Genomic DNA, 21,407 nt, shown 5'->3' on the forward strand with positions numbered 1-21,407 from the left:
CTGTCGTGATTTTCGGACGTAAGTTTAGTAATCACAACACTCGCCTTATTCTTGTACTAGAGTGCCTAGGAAAAGCACGCTTCGTACAAGACTCCAAGAAATGTCGCTTTGGAGCACGCCAAAAACGATTTCTAAGCCACCTAGTCGAGAAAGAGGGCATAAGACCTGATCCATCAAAACGGCTGCGGTCGAAGCCTTTCAGCAAGCTCACTCAGTAAAAGAGCTATGCAGCTTCTTGAGCTTCTGCTGATACTTCCATCGGTTTATTCCCGGATTCGCTCACATCACACATTCGCTGATGTGTCTGCTTGAAAAAGGCGTTAACTTTGACTCGACGCCAGAATGTGCATGTGCTTTTCGTGAAATGAAATTCCGTTTGACGTCCCACCCAGTTCTCAAACACTTCGGCCCCTTGGCTCCCCAAGAACCGCACACGGATGCTAGCGGTATTGGTGTTGCCGCTGTTCTTACTCAAAACTTCGACACCAAATAACACGTCGTAGGATACGCGAGTCGTTCTCTAAGCAAGCCCGAGCGCAATTACATCGTCACATAACAGGAATGTCCCGCGGTGATTTTCGCAGTACAGCCACTTTCGGTCATACCTGTACGGACGCCTTTTCACCATCGTCACATACCATCAATCTTTGTTCTGGTTCGTCAATCTGCTTGATCCATCTGGTAGGCTTGCACCTTAGACACTACATCTACAGGAGTACGACTTCAATGTTTCATATAAAAGCGGTCGACGGCATGCCGACGTCGACTGCCTGTCACGGGTACCGCTTCCCACGATGGACTGCCATGCGGACAACTTTGACGGCTACACCGTATACTTGGAGACCGCATTTCCTAACCTGAATACATTTAAGACTGAGCAGCAAAGCGACGACACTTTAAAAGAAATGCTTGCTACAAAACAGAAATTAACGGCCAACCGTTTTTGCACACGTATGGGGCTTCTATACAAGAACTATTGTACCACAGGCTCACAATATCTCCTGGTGGTCCCGAAAAGTGAAAGATTTCACTAGCCTAATATGCGTCAGACGACGCGGCATTGCGTGCCTAGATGCAACGAATGTCGATGTCACAAACGTCCCACAAATACTCCTGCTGGTAGAGTGTACGCTGTGCCAGCCCCAAGGATTCCTTTCGAGCAAGATGGCATCGCCTTCTCGGCCCGTTTCCATGGTCCTGTAGCGGAAATTGTTGGATCGTAGTGTGCACTGACCACCTGACAGGCTACTGTGATATGGCTGCAATACCATCGGCTACTGCAGTCAACATGCCTTTTCTTGTTACATTGTATCATTCTCCGACACTGGCATCCTAAAGTTGTTATTAGCGATCGTGGGCGACAGCTTACTGCAGATGTGGTTGAAGAGACGCCTCGCCTACGCTGTTAAAGTTTTCGACACTCTACGCCGTACCATCTACAGAGAAAGGGCCTTGCGGAACCCACCAACAAAACTCTCACGAACATGTTGTCCATGTATGTCTCGACGCATCAGAAGTACTGCGACAACGTTCTATCTTTCGTTACTTACGCATCTAATACCGCCCAGCACGTAACTACCGGCTACAGCCCCTTCTTTCTCCTTTACACTCTGCCGCCTAGTTATCCTCTTGATACGATGAACCACAATAATGCATGTATATATGAGAACATCTGTCGTTAAGAAGAAGCCCGCCGCCTTCCTTATTTGTGCGATCTTGATTCTCAACATCAATGAAGTTCAGTGTTTGGCGGAAGCCCGTCTGGTCGGGATGAAACATGGTTAAAAGGTAAACAAAAACCCGGGGCACTTCGCCAACCAACTAAAGATTTAAAAGAAAACAAGACGTTTCGGCACATGGGAACCTTGTTCACAGGCAAAATAAACAAACGTGTTCGAGCAGCTCGCTTAAATAGTCTTGAACACGTGACGCATGCGCACTGCCTGCGTCACGTGTTCAAGACTTTGCCCACTGCAGGGCAAAGGCCTCTCCCATACTCCTCCAACAACCCCGATCATGTACTAATTGTGGCCATGTCGTCCCTGCAAACTTCTTAATCTCATCCACCCACCCACCGAACTTTCTGCTGCCCCCTGCTACGCTTCCCTTCCCTTGGAATCCAGTCCGTTACCCTTAAATGACCATCGGTTATCTTCCCTCCTGATTACATGTCCTGCCTATGCCCATTTATTTTTCTTGATTTCAACTAAGATGTCATTAACTCGTGTTTGTTCCCTCACCCAATCTGACCCGCCGTGGTTGCTCAGTGGCTATGGTGTTAGGCTGCTGAGCACGAGGTCGCGTGATTGAATCCCGGCCACGGCGGCCGCATTTCGATGGGGGCGAAATGTGAAAACACCTGTGTACTTAGATTTAGGTGCACGTTAAAGAACCCCAGGTGGTCAAAATTTCCGGAGTCCCCCACTACGGCGTGCCTCATAATCAGAAAGTGGTTTTGGCACGTAAAACCCCATAAATCATCAATCATCAATCACCCAATCTGCTCTTTTCTTATCCCTCAACGTTACACCCATCATTCTTCTTTCCATAGCTCGTTGCGTCGTCCTCAATTTAAGTAGAACCCTTTTCGTAAGCCTCCAGGTTTCTGCCCCGTAGGTGAGTACTGGTAAGACTAAGCTATTATACACATTTCTCTTGAGGGATAATGGCAACCTGTGTTCATGATCTGAGAATGTCTGCCAAACGCACCCCAGCTCATTCTGGGGTGCGTTTGGCAGGCATTCTCAGACCATGAATAGCAGGTTGCCAATGACCAATGAAATGCAATGTTCAACGTACAGTGCAGCCATACGGCGACTAATGTCTTTTTGGGAAACACCTTCAGCTGCCAAAAAACTACGCGACACCAGGCTGTTCAACTTTGGGAGTGTCCATTATGTCACGCAACCATGTTCAACTCAGTGTATGAGAGCCTTAAATTACATTTATCCTCACACCTGCGTCTCACTTTTGTAAGTGAGAGGTGCGGCTCTGCTACGTGCATGCCTCGCAGATAGTGAACCGAACCATTATTGCGCGTTTAGGGTAGGCTTACTTTCATTTGACTCGCCCTCGTGCATTACGGATGCAAACGTAATATGGCATGTACAAATGTGAAAATGCAGCTTGATAAAGGGCAAGAAATTGTCACTGGAAACAAAGTTCACTGCACGTATGCACAAAACCTCGCAACAAGATATTAAAATATACGTAAAAGTATCCAATAAATCTAGGTATGAAAGAAAAAGTCACTTTATATAATGCGTGGAACAAGGCAAATAAACATGCTGCGCAATCACAGATTCATAGAATCCTAGATTCCGTCCCCATTCCATCCACTGGCCCCGTATTATCGTGCGCGACGAAAGGAGGTGCGCTTCCTTCGCGCTTTTCTCCCTTGCACACACAAGACTGAGCCACCATCGTGCGCTCACCCATGCCGCACGCTTACACTTACGCTTTCACTCGCATATACAGCATGCGACGCGGCGTCACAATATTATCGCCCTTGGACTTTATACAAAACATGAGGGCGACGGTGATGGCACGCATGCGCCTGGATTGTCCATATAATTGCTGTTGCAATAGTGTAATAGGAGTACCGGCCACTGAAACGCCCCATGCCCTATTACTTTCCGCAAAAGAAGTAACAAAATGGAACTTTCACCATGCGAAAATTCGCTGCGCCGCAACAATGTATTTTTTTTCCTTCTCTGGGGCGGCTGCACTGAAATGAATAAAACGCATAGGAAAGTATGTTGGCCACAATCTAATGCCTGCTTTGAGCACGTAATGTGGCTACGAAAGGAATATCGAAAAAAACAAACATGAGACACTTGGCCCACCGAGAACCATACGCATACTGCTCGGTATCCTACACCTGCGAGACAAGAATTTCCGGACAGGTTGCGCTCAAGCGAACGCGGTGCAATCCGTCGAGTCCCCACAGCGATGGCAGCGAGTGGCCATTGTTTCTTTTTCTCGTCTGCTAGCCAGAAAATGTCCAAAACTCTACCAAGCGAAAATCCACTCAGCCAGAGCAAAACGAACACTCACCGAAGTGCGCCGCGTGGTGGTCAGGGCAACACGAGGAAAACGTATGCGCTCTGGCTGGCTCCAGGAGCCCGCCGGTAGGGTAGCGAGAACAGAAAAAAAAATTAAAGAGGCTCAATGTGTCCTCGCGAATGAAAGTCAAAGTAGAAAAAATAATGAAGAACGTATTTACCCTGACTCGCTATAGTGTCTTGACATGGATGTTTTGGCGTAGGCGAAAAAAACTGTTAATATTTTTTATTTGACATGATGGCACAAATGAACCACCACAATGCTTCGTCTCATCGGACCTCACTGCATGATTTGTCAACTTGTCTGCTAGTGTGTAGATTTGGCTTGTCTTGTCGTATGTTCCGATGTAAGACTTTAGAAAACTCAGTAGACCTTTGGCTTCAAATGTTTAAACAACATTAAACCCACAAGGTTCCGCAATTGAAAATGTCAATGCACCTTTCACCTCAATGCACCTTCAATCAAAATGTGAATGCACCTTTCAATGCACCTAAATGTCAATGCACCTTTCACATCGAGAGTTATGAGATTTATGCCCATCAAGTTTAGGAATTGACATCCATGCGCTCTATGAGATTCCGCGGCCTCAGCGAGATGCCGCGGCGAGCCCGCTCGCCATCAAAATGCCCTTGAAACTTTGTGCTCGGATGGGGCTGCTTTCGTTATGTGACTCCCTGTGCATGGGCGTTGCCGCGAAATCCAGCCCGAGTTCACAATGTTCGCGGTGAAATGTCTTTTGGAGCGTGAAAAAGATATTGTAGACACAATCCAGAATGATTTCCGGCGCCGGGGGTTCCTTTGGTCGGCTATGCATGGGCAGCGCGAAACAATGTCGGGAGGTGGGGGGGATGAAGCTCCATAAGCCCCCCACTCCCTCGCAGTGCCCCTGTCTGCAGCCCATATGAAGAAATGGTGTAGCCCGGTGGCCCTAGTGCACTTAGTGTGCAATGCGCTTCTTCGTCTAGGTTGCGGCATGGGTTCACTTTAGCGCTTTACCACTAGTTTCATCTACCAGGGATACCAGCAAGTTACGCTGCCAATGTAACGATGCGAGATGATCCGCTTGGCCGGGCAACATGTACGTTTTCACGGTCGTCCATCTAGCATACCAACGATTCGTATCCACGACAGCATCATCTTCTGCTGCCCATATGAAGAGATGCCTCTGCCCGGTGCTGTAGTGGGCTTGCTGTGCGCTGTGCGTCTTCGTCCAGGTAGCGGCATGGACTCACTTCAGTGCCTTACCTCTATATTCATCTGCCAGTGATACCAGCAAGTGCGCTGTCAATTCAACGACACAAGATGATCCGCATGGTCGGGCAATTCAGATTATTGACATCATCATCTTCTGGTGCCATATCAAGAACTCGCGGAGCCCCAGTGCTCTTAGTCGGCGTGTGAGCAATAGTTCGACGCGGCTTACTAATCCGCTGTGCTTCTTCTTCCCGGTTACAGCAAGGGTTCACTTCAGTATCGTACCGCTATTTTCATATATCAGGGATACCAGCAAGGGGCGCAGTCAGTATGGCGACTCAAGATGATCCAATTGGTCGGGCAACAGGTGCATACTCGAGTGATAGCTGTTGAAATGGCTAATAAGGTCACTTAACGCGCTTGTGCCATGTTGCCTTATTACAGATATGTCATCAATGTAATGGAGATTGGTGTGAGGTTTTGAAGGGCACGGTTTTATCAGGTTTGATTCATGCTGCCGATAAAAAATTTAGCATACGTGGGAGAAGATGGTGTTCCCATGCTAGTGGGGAAAGCTTGGACGTAGTGAATGGAATCGAATTCCAATAGTTGAGCGTGAGGAGTGACAGGGGAACTTCAGGAGCGTGCGCTTCGAAATTTACTGCGAGGGATTTCGATACGGCTTCAATTCTTTCACTCATGCATACGTCACTGTAAAGGGCTGAGACATCCAAATGACTAGAATAGCTAGCGCGGTGGGAAAGGATTTGGTTGGGGTTGATGCCGTCAATAAACTGAAGTGCGGGGTCTTGAAGCAAAGATAGGAGGGTGGCGGGAATGTTTGTCAGGTTCTGATTTAAGAATTTAGACACACTAGGTGCGTTGTTGTTAGACACTATAGGCTGACCTGGAGTTTCTGCTGTAAATATTTCTTCCATGGGAACCTTATCTACTTTAGGAAGAAAACAAAACCGACCCACTTCTTTGATGTTGGGCATCATGAAGCGATATTTAGATTGTGCTGTGCTATGATAATTTGCTATTATGCTGTACTATGATAAATTTAATGCTATAGGCAGTAGCAGTTGCTTGTTTTTCAGTGGGTTGCTTAGTGTATATTCTTCCTTTCCTCCGTTTCTTTTATTTATGTATTTATTCCATGTGAATATTTTTTAGGAGCACCATTTTCTGCCGCTTTTTAATTCTCCCTTGCAGAGACCCGATAGTTCACTGACCTCTGTAGGAGCAGATGATCCCCCCGCCACCTGTCGTCCAGGCCCCTTCCATGAAAGAAAGAAACCTGCAGTGACATGTCAACCTGATAACACACGGCGCTACCTCACTTTCCCAATCAACGTTGAATAGCACACCTTTCTTTTCAATTCTTCACCCTCGCTGATAACACATCCTCGGTCGTTGCCTCGCCCACCTCCCCTAGCCCTTCTCCCCTTTAGAGGAACCCTGCCTTTATATACTGTACCGAGAAAAGCATATGTCGTTACTTGCCAAATCCTTCGCTTCCACTTTTACCTTGTTCTCGTATTGCTCATCGTCTTGAATTGACATCCTCCAACTTCCCCGTATGTTCCATGATACCTGTTCACATGACTTATCATATTTCCTTTCTTAGATACTAGTTCCTGTATAAACATGATGCAATCAACAACCATTTCTCTGTCTTTTTCCCACAAACTGTCACAAGATAAATTTGTATGAAAGAGGTTGCCTGCTTGCAGGTTTCACAAAATATATTGCAGCCGGTACAAAAGAATACAATGGCCTAAAGGATGTAGGATGTGATTAAGATAAGAAGTAAGTGAATAATAAAAATAAAACATCTACACAATAGACACATATAATCAACATTTAGACAGAGAATACGTGGAACAGTCATGTACGTGGACGTTATCTCCTCTAGCGTCCACATTTGTTCGACACTGTTTCTTTTTTCTCAGGAAAGCCTACTTTCAAAGTCATTCGCCAGGAAATTTCCCTAGGCCGCATGTACACAAATGCAACGTTCTAGGAATGTCGCCTCGTAAATATTGGCACAGGTAATGGTTTCACGGATTATGCTATTGCGCCTTATACAATTTCTCAAGACCACACCCTCCCTATTTGGTCAGTAGAACAATGCTAAATGGGATGAACTCATTCAGGAATCACAAATTTCTAATTGTTCAAGCGAATTTGCGCACGCACTTTGTCTCGTACACGGCACCTTGCGAAAACTGCTGCTTCATTTTCTTTTTTGAAATTTGACTGGAAGGCGTAGCCGCCATGAAATGCATCACTTGGGACAGGCCGGTGGTGTAGCCACTTTCGGAACGTCCATGTCTCTCTTGTATGACTCAGTGGCGTGTCTTTTTTGGTACGGCAATATTTTACTACAGCGACGAACGACAAGCTTGCGCACCCGCCGTGGTTGCTCAGTGGCTATGGTGTTGGGCTGCTGAGCACGGAGGTCGCGCGATCGAATCCCCGCCACGGCTGCCGCATTTCGATGGGGGCAAAATGCGAAAACACCCGTGTGCTTAGATTTGGGCGCACGTTAAAGAACACCAGGTGGTCAAAATTTCTGGAGTGCTCCTCTACGGCGTGCCTCATAATCAGAAAGTGGTTTCGGCACGTAAAACCCCATAATTAATTATTTACAATCTTGCGCATACCACTACGATTAGGCCACCCGACTGGTCTGAACAGTGCAGCAAAGATGCGTTGAGTGATTAATGTCCCACGTGGCGCAGGAAGGCGGCGTACATCACGAATGCCATGGTGTGCCTGGTCTTCATCTTCCTCCTGCTCATTATGGGCGTCCGTTCCGGTAGCCGATCCCTGGTGGTGCAGACGTGCGAGGGAGATGTCGAGGGGGTCCACCTTCCCGCAGTGCCCAAGGTTAGCACCGTCTTAACAAACGGCACGCTCACGTATGGTAGCTCAATAATGGAGCCGAAAGCCCGTGCGAAAAGAGATTGGCTTAAGTACTGAGTCTTCAGCTCTACCATATATAGCCAGACATATTTAGTTTTATCGAAAATAAGTAACCGAAGCTTCCCCATTAGGCTCTTCTTCCATCTGAGCCTGCCTAGTGTTTGGCAGTACATGATTATTCGTGAGAAATAATGATAGAGTCCAAACACACGCTCTGGAATACTCGTCTTTAGAACCCATTTGGCTTCATCGTGAAGCTGAACATCTTCATCGTGTCAATTTGGACCTGTTCGCATGTCATAGGAAATGTTTTCAATAGCACAAGAGCATGAGAAAGATGCTGGAACAAACTTAAGATCTGGAGTTTTACGTAGCGAAACCAGGATGACTGTTATTAGGTTATTTCGAGCAAACCTGCCGTTGCTGCTTAATGGCTATGGTATTGGACTGCTAAGCACGAGGGCACGGGATTGAATCCCGACCAGGGTGGCCGCATTTCGATGGGGGCGAAATGCGAAAACACCCGTATACTTGGATTTAGGTGCACTTTAAAGAACCCCCGGTGGTCGAAATTTGTGGAGTTCCTCACTATGGCGTGCCTCATTATCGGAGAGTGATTTTAGCACGTAAAACTCCCTCTTTTAATTTTATTTTGAGCACCTGAGCTTCTTTGACATCCATCCAATGCCCGGCAAATGGGCGTTTTTGTATTTCGCCCCCAACGATATGCGGCCACCATGGCGTGGATCGGATCCCGCGACCTCGTGCTTAGCAGTGCATTTTTAAAGCCACTATGCAGCCGTGGCGGCTAAGGACACGAAAAAGACAGAGCGGTAACTTCCTACAGCCTTTATTCGTGGAGACTGTGCCTTACATACACTTGAACGACAGCACCTGAGAGTAACTATATCTCTTAAGGAAGCTAATCTCTGTATCAGTGAAAAAACACTGATAGATCACTCACACTATCTCTACCGAATACTAAAATTAGATTGGTTTCGATAACTTCATGAGTCAGCCGGCCATGATCCTTACATAAAGCAGAACACGCATCAAAAGAAAGCTCTCAACCGCAGATGATGCAATGCGAGCCAGCCAACGATAACACGCATTTTTCACATCATTTGCACGCTCACGGAGGCGATCATTGAGGCAGCGACACGTCTGACCTAAATACAGCTTACCACACAATATCGGTATCTTGTAAACCATGTTGGCGACACACGTGACAAACTGCACTCTGTGTATTTTATTACACCTATTCCTCCCATCAAGAATGCTCCTTAAAGGACACAGTTTAGTTACCTTGCACGGCGCACAGAAACCTACTTTAGCTTTGGGACGTTCGCCTATCTTTTTGAGATTATGGAACACCATGTGCAGGTATGGAATCATTGTCGCGTTTTTTTTTTCTTTTTGCGTGACCGAATCACAATTAAAAAGAAGAGTTCAGGAGACCGACCAAAATCATTCAAAATATATTTACTTTTCGGCTTCTCCACGGGAGCCTTGTTCACAGTGAAAGAAGTGGAAGAGCTTGCGCCATTTTTATGTGCTGCTCAAGACATGATTAGGGCATTTGGCATACATGGACGGCAAATTGCCTTCGTTGCGGTTAAGCGTGTGCGCCGTTGTTTGGATGACTAGCGACTCAAGAAAAAGACGCGTAAAATGATTTCGTTCCTTCGCAGTCCCGCCAGATTTTTTCGTGTCAATCATATGTCGCGTAGCTGTGCAGTGTTCGGCCAGGGCATTCGACGCAACGTGTCGTTTCTGAACGTTATTTTTGTGCTGTTTAAGTCTTGTTTTGAAGTTACCGGCTTCTCCGCCGTAGACATAGAGACAGTGGGTACGCGGAATGACGGACACCCCACATGGGAACTTGTCATTTTCTAAAGGGTGTTTCACATGCACGAACTCGTGTCTAAGTTTCCGGGAGGGAACGTGCGCAGCCGGCAAGTCATATGACCGCAGAACACGTACAAGGGTCTCGCTTATGCCTGGGGGGGTACGGTATCGAAGCCCCGTTGGGGGGGGGGGGTGAAGGGTCCAGAGTGGGTTGGTACTGCGAGAGCCAGCTGGCACCCTACTGAGTCAATGAAGTACTCAGAATACCCACAAGCCATCAGTTCCCGCCGCACAAGTGCATTGTGCGCCATGTGGTCTTCCGCTGTTGTGCACAGGTTTTTCGCCCCACCAAGAAGGGAACCGACAACAGGCCTTATTTTAGAAGTTCAGCACATTGATGCGTTCTTGAGGCAGCCACCAGTGTGAGTTTGCTTCCTAAACACCCTCAATAACGCGTTTGACCCTGGCGCGTCACAAGGCTGCCAAGAACAGCAGTTAGCCTTCAGATTCTGCTTCTGTGCTGAACTTATTTGCTGCTTGCATACGATTTAGGCGAGCCATGAAAAGGACAAGGTTCTGTCATTGCGAAATACTGAAACAGCCATCAACATATCTAAAGAAGACCTTTGGTCTGGGTGTAAACGAGGACGATGCCTGACCTGCGATAGCCTCCGTTAGTGACTGTGACCCAAACTGACACCTCCGTCGCCCTGGAAACGCATGCCCGGTATTGCACTATCTCCGAGGTCGACGCACACATCATGTCGTTTATATGGACGTAAGCCACGCAGGATCGCCCTCATGGGAACGCATGCCCGGTATTGCACTATGTACAAAACTGCGCAGAGATCCTTTCACCTATACGGACCTAAACCGCCAAGGATCTCCCACACGGGAACGTATGCCAGGTCTTGCACTATCTCCCGAATCGACCCACACATCCTGTCGCCAATACGGACGTAACCCACCCATGGTATCCCCCTGTAGACGTATTCTGGGTATTGCACTATCTCCGGGATTGATGCACACATCCTGTCGTCTGTACGAATGTAAGCCAGCAAGAGTATTCTTATGGAAACGCATACTTGGTATTGCATTACATCCAGGATCAACGCACACAGCCAGTCGCCTTTACCAACGTAAGCCGCCCAGGGTCCCCCTCAAGGGAACACATGCGAGGGATGGCACCACCTCGGCGACCGGCGGAAACATCGCGTCATCTATACGGACGTAAGCCGCCCAGGCTACAAGCCTGCAAACACAAGCCCACTATTGCAACATCTCCGGTATCTGCACACCCATCCTGGCTCCTATACGAACATAAGCCGTCAAGGGCCCCCCTCATGGGAAGACATGGCAGGTATTGCACTATCTCCGGGAGAAACAAACACATCCTGTCGACTACACGGACGTAAGCTGCCCAGGGTCCACATCATGAGAACGCAAGCCAATTCTTTGCGCTGTCTACTCCTCGTATGCATGCCAGGTATTACAATATATCCGGGATCGATGCACAGACTCTGTCGCCTTTACGAACATAAGAAGCCAGGGTCCCTTTCACGGAAACACATGCCAGGTAGTACAGAGTTTCCGGCATAAACGCACACATCCTGTCAGCTATATGCGAAGAAAGCCGCCCAGGGTACCCTCATGGGAACACAAGCCAGGTATTCCACTATCTACGGGATGAACGCACACAGCCTGTCGCCAATACGGGCGTAAGCAGCCTAGGGTGCCCCTCATGGGAACGCATGCCAGATATTTCATTATATCTGGGATCGACAGAAACATTGTGTCGCTTATGCAGACGTAAGCCGCACAGGGTCCCCCTCATGGGAACGAATGCCAGGTGTTGCACTACCACCGCGATCAACGCACACATCTCGTCGCCCATACGGACGTAACCTGCCCAGGGTATCCCCCTGGACACGCATTCCTTGTATCGCACTATATCCGGGACCGACAACACATACTATCGCTAATACAGATGTAAGCCGGCCAGGGTCCCCCTGATTGAAAACATGCCCGGTATTACCCTATCTCCGTGAGCTGCACACATCCCGTCACCTATACGGACGTAAGCTACCCAACGTTTACATCATGAGAATGCATGCAAGGCGAGCTGCAGAAGAGTTCTTTGCGCTACTTACGGCTCGAAGGCATGCCAGGTATGGCAGTATATCCGGGATCGACGAACAGATCCTGTCGCCTTTGTGGATGTAAGCCCCCTGGTGTCGCTTTCATGGGAACTTATACAAGGTACTGCACGATCTCAGGGATAAAGGCACACATCCTGTCGGCTATACTGATGAATGCCGCGCAGGGTACCGCCCTGGGAGCACATGCCAAACTTTGCACGATCTGCGGGATCGACACGCACACACATCCTGCCCCCGATAGGGACAGATGCCATGCCGGGTCCCCCTCACGGGAAAGCATGCCAGGTATTGCTTTACCTCAACAATCGACAAGCACATCCTTTTGCAAATAGAGACCTAAGCTGCCCATGTTCCGCCTCATGGGAACGCATGCCCGGTATTGCACAAACTCCGGAATAAACGAGCACATCCTGTCGGCTATTCGGAAGAAAGCCGCCCAAGGAACCCCCCTGCGAACGCATGCCAGGAATTGCGCTATCTACGGGATCGACGCACACATCTTGTCACCTATACAGACTTAAACTGCCCAGGTTCCCCTTCATGGGAACGCATTGCCGGTATTGGACGATCTACGGGATCGACGCACACATCGTGTCGTCTATAAGGACGTTAGCCGCCTGGTATCCTCCTCGCGGGAACTCATTCAAGGTAGTATACTGTTTCAGAGATCGACACGCACAACCTGTCGCTTATACGGACGTAAGCCACCCAGGGCGTCCCTGATTGGAACGCGTGCCTGGTATGGCCCTATCTCAGAGATCGATACACATATATCCCGTCGCCTATAGGGACGTAAGCCACCCAGGGTGCCCCTGATGGGAACGCATGCCTGGTATGGCCCTATCTCAGAGATCGATACACATATATCCCGTCGCCTATAGGGACGTAACCCACCCAGGGTCCCCCTCATGGAAAGATATGCCAGGTATTCCTTTATCTCCGGGATCGGCGCACACATCCTGCGACCTCTACGGGCGTAACTCGCACAGGGTATTGCCCTGGAAACGTGTTTGTGTTATTGAATTATCTCCGGGATCGACGCACATTACCTGTCACCTACACTGTCGCAAGCCACCCCAGAGTAGCCCCAGGAAAGGCAAACGCGGCAATGCACCATGTCCGAGATCGAGGCACACGTGTTGTCGCCTAAACGCACGTAAGCTGCCCATGGTCCTCCTCATGAGAACGGATACCAGGTGAGTTTTAGCAGACATGTATTGCGCTATTTGCTCCTCGTAAACATGCCAGGTATTGCAGTATATCCGGGATTGACGCACACATCCTATCTCCTTTACGGACTTAAGCCGCCCAGGGTCGCTTTCATGGGAACACATGCCAGGTGTTGCGCAATCTCCGGGATAAAGGCACAGATCCTGTCGGCTATACGGAAGAAAGCCAAGCAGGGTACCCCCCTGGGAACGCATGCCTGGTAGTGCACAATCTCAGGGACAGATACACACATCCTGTCGTCTATACGGACGTAAGCTGCACAGGGTGTCCCTCGTTGGAGCGCATGCCACGCATTGCACCACATCCGGGAACAACACAAACACATCCTGTCGCCTATAAGGACGTAAGGCGCCCTAGGTCCCCCTCATGGAAACGCATGCCAGGCATTGCTTTATTTCCGGAATCGACGAAGACATCCTTTCGCAAATATAGACGTAAGCCAGCCATCCCGCCACTCATGTGAACGCATGCCAGGTATTGCACTATCTCCGGGATAAACGCACACATCCGGTCCGAAATTCGTAAGAAAGCCACCCAGAGTATCCCACTGGAAACGCATCGTCGGCAGTGCACTATCTCCACAATCGACGCACATATCCTGTCGCATATAGGGCGTAAGCCACCCAGGGTCCCTCTCATGGGAAGGCATGCGAGGTATTGCTTTATCTCTGGAATCGACACAGACATATTTCAGACTATGGAAACGTAAGCGACGAGGGTCCTCCTCAAGGGAACGTATGTCAGGTGCTCTATAATCTGCGGGATCGACGCACACATTCCTGTCGCTCATACGGAGATAACCGCCTAGGGTGTCCCCTTGGAAACGCATTCCCGGTATTGCACTATCTCCGAGATCGACGCAGAGATGCTGTCGCCTATACGGACGTAGTTCGCCCAGGGTGCCATCAAGGGAACGCATGCCACGTATTGCACCATCTCCTTGATCGACACGCACAACCTGTCGCCTATAGGCACGTACGCCAACCAGATTTCCCCTCATGGGACCGGATACCAGGTATTGCTTTAGCTCCTGCATCGATGCAAACATAATTTCGCCTATAGAGGCAGTGTCCTCTCATGAAAAGGCATGCCAGGTATTGAACAATCTCCGGGATCGACGCACACAAACTGTTGCCTATCGGGCGTAAGATGCCGAGGTTGTCATCATGGGAATGTAAGTCAGCTAGTGCACAATCTCCGGGATAAACGCACACATTCTTTTGGCTATAGGAAGAAAGCCGCCAAGGGTCTCCCACATGGTAACGCACACTACATATTGCGCTATCTAAGAGATCAACACACATCCTGTAGCCTATACGGACGTAACGCGCCCAGGGTATCCCCTTGGAAACGTGGTACCTGTATTGCAGTATCTCCAGGATTGATGCACACATGCTGTAGCGTATACGGACATAAGCCACCTAAGGTCCCCCTTATGGGAACGCTTGCCAGGTATTACACTATGTCCGGAATCGATCGACACAGCCTGTCGCCTATACAGACGTAAGCCGCCGAGTGTCCCCCTAATCGGAACGCATGCCAGGTATTGCACACTCCCCGGGATGGACGCACAAAGCCTGTCGCTTATACGGAGGTAAGCAGCCCAGGGCTTCCCTCATGGGAACGCATGCCACGTGTTGACAATCTCCGGGATCGCCGCACGCATTCCTGTCGCGCATACGGTGGTAACCTGCCTAGGGTGTCCTCTGGAACGTATTCCCGGTGTTGCACCTATCTTCGGGATCAGCCCCCACATTCTGTCGCCTATACGCTCGACGCCACCCAGGATTTTCCTTATGGGAACTCATGCCACGTATTGAACTATCTCAGAGATCGACACAAATCCGGCTGCCTATACGAACATAAGCCGCTGAGGTCATCCTCCTGGATAACCTCGGTGCACACACGCGTCATGTCGGCTATAGGGACGTAAGCCACCGAGGGTTCCCTTCATGCCAATGCATGCGAGGTATTATAATATCTCCGGGATTGACGCACTCATCCTGCCACCTTTACGGACGTAAGACGGCCAGGGTGCCTTTCATGGGAAAGCATGCCAAGTACACCACAATCTGCGGGAGAAAATCACACATTTTGTCGGGTATAAGGAAGGAAGCCGCCCAGGGTCTCCCACGTGGGAACGCATGTGACGTAGTGCACTAGCTCAGAGATCGACACACATCCTGTAGCCTATACAGACGTAAGCCGCCCAGGGTATCCCCTTGGAAACGTATTCCCTGTGGCGCAATATATTCGGGATCGACGCACACATCTTGTCAACTATAGGGACGTAAGCCGCCCAGGGTACACCTCGTTGGAACTCATCCCACCCAGGTATTGCACACTCTCCGGGATCGACGCACACACCCTATCGTTTATACGGACGTAACCAGCCCAGGGTCTCCCTCATGGGAACACATGCCAGGTGTTCGCAATCTCAGAGATCGACACGCATCCTGTCGCCTATACGGACGTAAGCCGCAGAGGGTGTCCCCCTGGAAACGCATGCCAGGTATTGCACCATCTCCAGGATCAACACACACAAACTGTTGCCTACATGGACGTAAGCCGGCAAGGGTCACCGCCATGGGTACGCATGCCAGGTATTGCAGAATCTTCGGGATAGGCGTATATATCCTGTCGCCTATACGAACGCAAGCCTCTCAAGGTCCCGTATGCGTGCATGCGTTCCCGTATGGGAACGCATGCAAGGTATTGCCCTATATGCGGTATAGACGGGCACATCTGGCCACCTACACGGACTTATGCTGCCCAGGGTCATCCTCATAGGAACGCATGTCAGCTATTGCATGATCTCCGGGATCGATGCGCACATCCTGTCACCTATGCGAACGTAAGCCAGCAAGGGTCCCCCTCATACGAACGCATGCCAGAAATTGCGCTATATCTGGTGTCGACTCACACATCCTGTCACGTACACGGACGTAAGTCGACCAGGGTTCCTTTCATGGGAACGCATGCGAGACATTGCACATTGCACATTGCATGCGAGACATTGCACAATCTCCGGGATCGACGCACACATCCTGCCCCTATACGGACGTAAACCGGCTAGGGTCTCCCTCATAGGAACGCATGTCAGGTATTAGCACAATCTCCAGGATGTGTGCACCCATCTTGTCGCCTATATGGACTTAAGCCGTTTAGCGTGTCCTTTATGGGAAGCCATGCCAGGTGTTGCAAGATCTCCGGGATCTACGCATATATCCTCTCGACTATAGGGACCTAAGCCGTCCAGGGTCCCCCTCATGGGAACGCATGCCAGATAGTCCACTATATGCGGTATTGACGCACACATCTTTTCGCCTATACGGACGTAAATCACCTAGGCTTCCCCTCATAGGAACGCATGCCCGGTATTCCACAATCTTCAGGATGGGCGCAGATATCCTGTCGCTTATACGAACGTGAGCCGCCCAGTGTTCCCCCATGGGAACGCATGCGAGGTATTGCACTACATCCGGTATCCACGCACACAACCTGTCGCCTATTCGACAGCAAACCGAGCAGGGTCCGCCACCAAAAAACGCATGCCAGGTGCTGCATGATGTCAGTGATCAACGCTCATACATGTCACCTATATGAACGAAAGCCGCCGAGTGTCTGCCTCGTAGGAACTAATGCCAGGGACTGCACAGTCTCCGCGATCGGTGGACACATCGCGTCACCTATACGCCCGTAAACCGCCCAGGGTCCCCCGCATGGGAACAAATGCCAGGTATTGCATGAACGCCAGGATCGACGCACACATCCTGTCGCATATACGGACGTAAGCCACCGAGCGTACCCCCTGGGAACTCATGCACTCTATTGCCCTATCTCCGGCATCAACGCACACATCCTGTCACCCATGCAGATGTAAGCCGGCAAGGGTTCATCTCATGGGAACGGATCCCAGCTATTGCACTATGTCCGGGATCGACGCACTCATCCTGTTGCCTATACGAACGTAAGCCGCCCACGGTCCCCCTCATAGGAACACATGGCAGGTTTTTCACGATCTCCGCGATCGGCGGATGCATCGTGTCACCTATATGAACGTAAGCCGCGAAGGCGCCCCCTCCCCTTGGGAACTCATGCCAGGTATTGCATGATCTTCGGCCTCCACGCACACATCCTGTCACCGATACAAACGAAGCCACCAAGCATACACCACCCCCTCATAGGAACGCATGCCTGGTATTTCACTATATCCGGTCTCGACGCACAAATCTTGTCGCCTATACGGACGTAAGCCACCTTGGGTTCACCTCGTGGGAATGCTTGCCAGGTGTTCCATAAGCTCCGTGATCGGCTCTCACATTCTGTAATGTATACGAACGTAAGCTACCCAGGGTGCCCCCTCATGGGAACGCTTACAACGTATTGCACTGTTTCTGCGATCGACGCACATATCCTGTCGCCTACACGGATGTGAAGCAACCAGAGTCCCTCTCATGGGAACGCATGCCAGGTATTGCACTATCTCTGGGATCTATGCACACATCATGTCGCCTATATGAACGTAAGTCCCCAAGAGTCGCCCTGATAGAAAGAGATGAGAGATATTGCACTTTATCTGGGATCGAAACACACGTCCTCTCCCCTATACGAACGTAAGTGGCCCAGGTTCCCCCTCATGGGAACACATGCCTGGGACTGCAAAACGTAAGTCACCCAAGGTCACCCTCAAAGGAACACATGACAGGTCTTGCACAATCTCCACGACCGGCGGATACATCCTGTCACCTACACGGACGTAAGCCGCCCAGGGTCCCATCATGGGAACGCATGCCAGGTATTGCACTATATCCTGGATCGACGTACATATCCTGTCGCCTATACGGACGTGCGCTGCCTAGGGTGCCCCTGATGGGAACGCATGCCAGGTAATCCACTATCTCCGGGATGCACGTCAACATCCTGTCGCCTATATGGATCTAAGTCTCTCAGGGTCCCCCTCATTGGACCCGATTCCATGTATTGCCCTATATGCGCTACAGAATATGGCAAGATATGGTCAATGTGGCTGATAATAGCAATTGATCAAGCCATTTTCATTTTGAGATGAGCGACGTTATCAGACCAGCTCATATCGTTGCCGAAGTGTACATCCAGATACTTGCCACTTCTATTGCATGTCATTTTTGGATCATCGAAATAGGGCTTGTGCTTTCTTGCTTTGAGGGGTTTTGTATGGAATAATATGAAATTATTTATTAAACGTTTAATATTATTTGGTTTACAATCAGCCAAGCGTGTAAGTTGTCAGTCTACATATTCGATTGCAGCTCAAGTTCCTTTAGGTCTTAGGTAGAAAAGAAGATGTTAGTAGCGTTAGCCTATAGGATTTATTTATTTATTTATTTGGTACATACTGCTAGCCTTAACGAATGCTTTGGCAGGAAAAGGTACATTCATAAAAGGGAAAATACATCATTCACACAGTGTTCAACGATAATCGTTTATAAGAGGTCTTGGCTTTGGTTTAAACACGAGCTTATTCATACACACGTACAGTGATATAGACAATGCACATTCATGGTGACAATAGAACATAATGTAAAAACCACATTTCATCATGTAGCAACAATGATATGGTTAGGCAGCTTAGACAAAAAAGAATCGAGTGTTGTACAATCGACAACCTCTTGTGGTAACATATTCCATTCTCTGATAGCTTGTGGGAGGTATATCTGAAGGTGTCATGTGAAACCTATACTCGGATAATTGTTTATTGTGTTTCGTTCTTGAAATTCTAGCGTTAGAGTGTACTAAAAACTTCTTTTTGTCTGTTTTATGGCATTGCTCTGAAGAATAAACAGGAATTTTAGTCGGAGATATCTAGCATGGTCTCTAATTGTAGGTAGTCCGGCTAAGCGTAGAAGTTGAGTTGGGGAATCAAGACGACGGTATTTATAATAAATGAATCTGACTGCTTTTCTTTGTACGTTCTCTAACTTCGCTATGGCACATTTAGTGTATGGAAACCAGCATATGGCGCCGTATTCTATAATGGAGCGAATGAGTGACGTGTACGCGAGTAGTTTGGTGTTGGGTGAAGCTTATCTGAGGGACCGTTTGAGGTAGAAAAGCGCTGAGAGTGATTTTGTTGCCAGGTATGACACGTGTTTGTTCCATTTTAGATCGGAAGAAATAATTATGCCTAAATGATTGTATTCTTCTACCCTTTGTAGTTCTCTTTGCTGAATTTCGTATGGAAAGGTTAGTGGTGTTTTCTTTCTCGTGACTGCCATGCAGACAATTTTTTCTGCATTTAGCGTCATCTGCCAGTCTTGACAGCATTTTGCTCTATTTTTAAGTGCGTCATTCAGAACAACGTGATCATCCTGGCTCTGTATTGGTTTATAAATAATGCAGTCATCTGCGAACATGCGTACCGTTGTGTCAATGCCATTTGCGATGTCGTTGATAAAAAGAAAGAAGAGAATGGGAGCTTGAGATAAAAGATAAGAATGAGATAAAATGAATGAGATAAAACTTCAACGTAGTCTGAGGATTGCCCTTCGAACTGAACGATTTGTTGACGTCCTGACAAATATGCTTTTAACCATTTTGTAAGAATACCGTGTCCCAGAATTTCTTGCAGCTGATGGATTAGTTTTGGATGCGATACCCGATCAAAAGCTTTTGATAGGTCTGATAGGATGGTGTTATTGTCCACTGTGAAAACTGATTGGAAAAATTGATTAAATTGGGTAGCCTTGGTTAAGGCTTCTGTTGGCAATAAGTTGCTCTTTTTCGGAATCCTAGATTTGAGATAGTGCCAAAATTTACGAGGGGATTTTTTAATGAAGGTATTTAAGGTTTCATCTAAGTACTTTTGTTTAGCCGTTTTCGCTGCTATCTTCAACGCGTGAGAAAGTTCGCAAATTTTTCTTGTACAATTGATGAAAAAAGTTTTTTTGTTTCTAAGTTTTCTGAGCCTTGCAATTCTGCATTTTGAATGTAAAATCTCTCTTGATATCCATGGGTTCGCTTTGCGTATGGTTTTTATTTTCTTAGGAATGAATTTTCCGAGACAGTGATCAACATTGGCTCTGAAAAGCACCCATACGTTATCAGTTGGCATGCTTCTATCGTGGAAACACCGAAGGAATTATGGGTAAGATTCTGCTAGGAAGTCAAGAACACTAACGTCATCGGCATTTGTCCAGTCGTATATTTGAGTCTTTTTCTTTCGCGCTCGCGGCCGGTTGTGTAATGTTAATGAACATATGGTTGATTTGTGGTCTGCAATGTCATTGACTGTTTCCCAAGAGATTGTGTTATCGGGAATATTGTCGCTTAAGAAGGTGAGGTCTAATATATTGCTGGTTTTCGTGGTTGCACATGTTGGTGCATGTATAATCTGTTTGAGGCTAAAGTTAAAGGCAATTTCCGGCAGTGCTTCTGCGCAGGATGGATCGGCAGTTCCGCCGTCAAGCGTTGCCCAGTCTATTGAGGGTAGGTTATAGTCATCCATGAGTATAACTTTATGAGTGTCCTGAAGATGACGTTGCATGTAATCAGCCAGTGCGTGAAGCATACTGCAACCGGCGTTTGGGGGCCGGTACATGGATAATGTGCGAAGTTGAAGAAATATTTACGATGTCATTTATATACGTAGTGAATAGGAGAGGTGCTAATAGGGATCCCTGAGGTACACCATATTTTAATGTTCCATGGTCAGAGGAAGTGTTTTTATGTAACCTTGTATTCTGTTGCCTTCCAGTCAGGTAGGTTTTTAGCGATGCCATGAATTCCGTAAATTTATCATTTTATTAGTATGATGTCATGTTAGTCCGAATCAAACGCTTTGCTAAAGTCAAGAAAGGGACCAATAGTAAAAAGTTTCTTTTGAATGTCTTGAATTAAGATATTTTTGTTATATAAAGTAATGCGGTCTCAGTCAACTTGCCGGGTTGGAAGCCCGGCAGCTTCTTGGAGCACAGTCTTGGACGAAAAGAAACCAAAAAG

At 48.3% G+C, this 21,407-nt stretch overlaps 1 protein-coding gene across 5 annotated transcripts in view; it reads left to right on the plus strand.

Annotated features, from left to right (window-relative positions):
* LOC139054626 (acetylcholinesterase-1-like) overlaps positions 1-21,407 on the plus strand; it is a 1,099,423-nt gene that overhangs the window by 664,237 nt on the left and 413,779 nt on the right. For all 5 annotated transcript variants that reach the window (XM_070531932.1, XM_070531935.1, XM_070531939.1 and 2 more), the window contains one exon: positions 8,007-8,154. In XM_070531932.1, the coding sequence (XP_070388033.1) occupies positions 8,007-8,154 (148 nt within the window). The remainder of the gene's footprint in view (positions 1-8,006; positions 8,155-21,407) is intronic.

Source organism: Dermacentor albipictus, chromosome 1 (assembly GCF_038994185.2).
Source record: "Dermacentor albipictus isolate Rhodes 1998 colony chromosome 1, USDA_Dalb.pri_finalv2, whole genome shotgun sequence".
Taxonomy (NCBI): Eukaryota; Metazoa; Arthropoda; class Arachnida; order Ixodida; family Ixodidae; genus Dermacentor; species Dermacentor albipictus.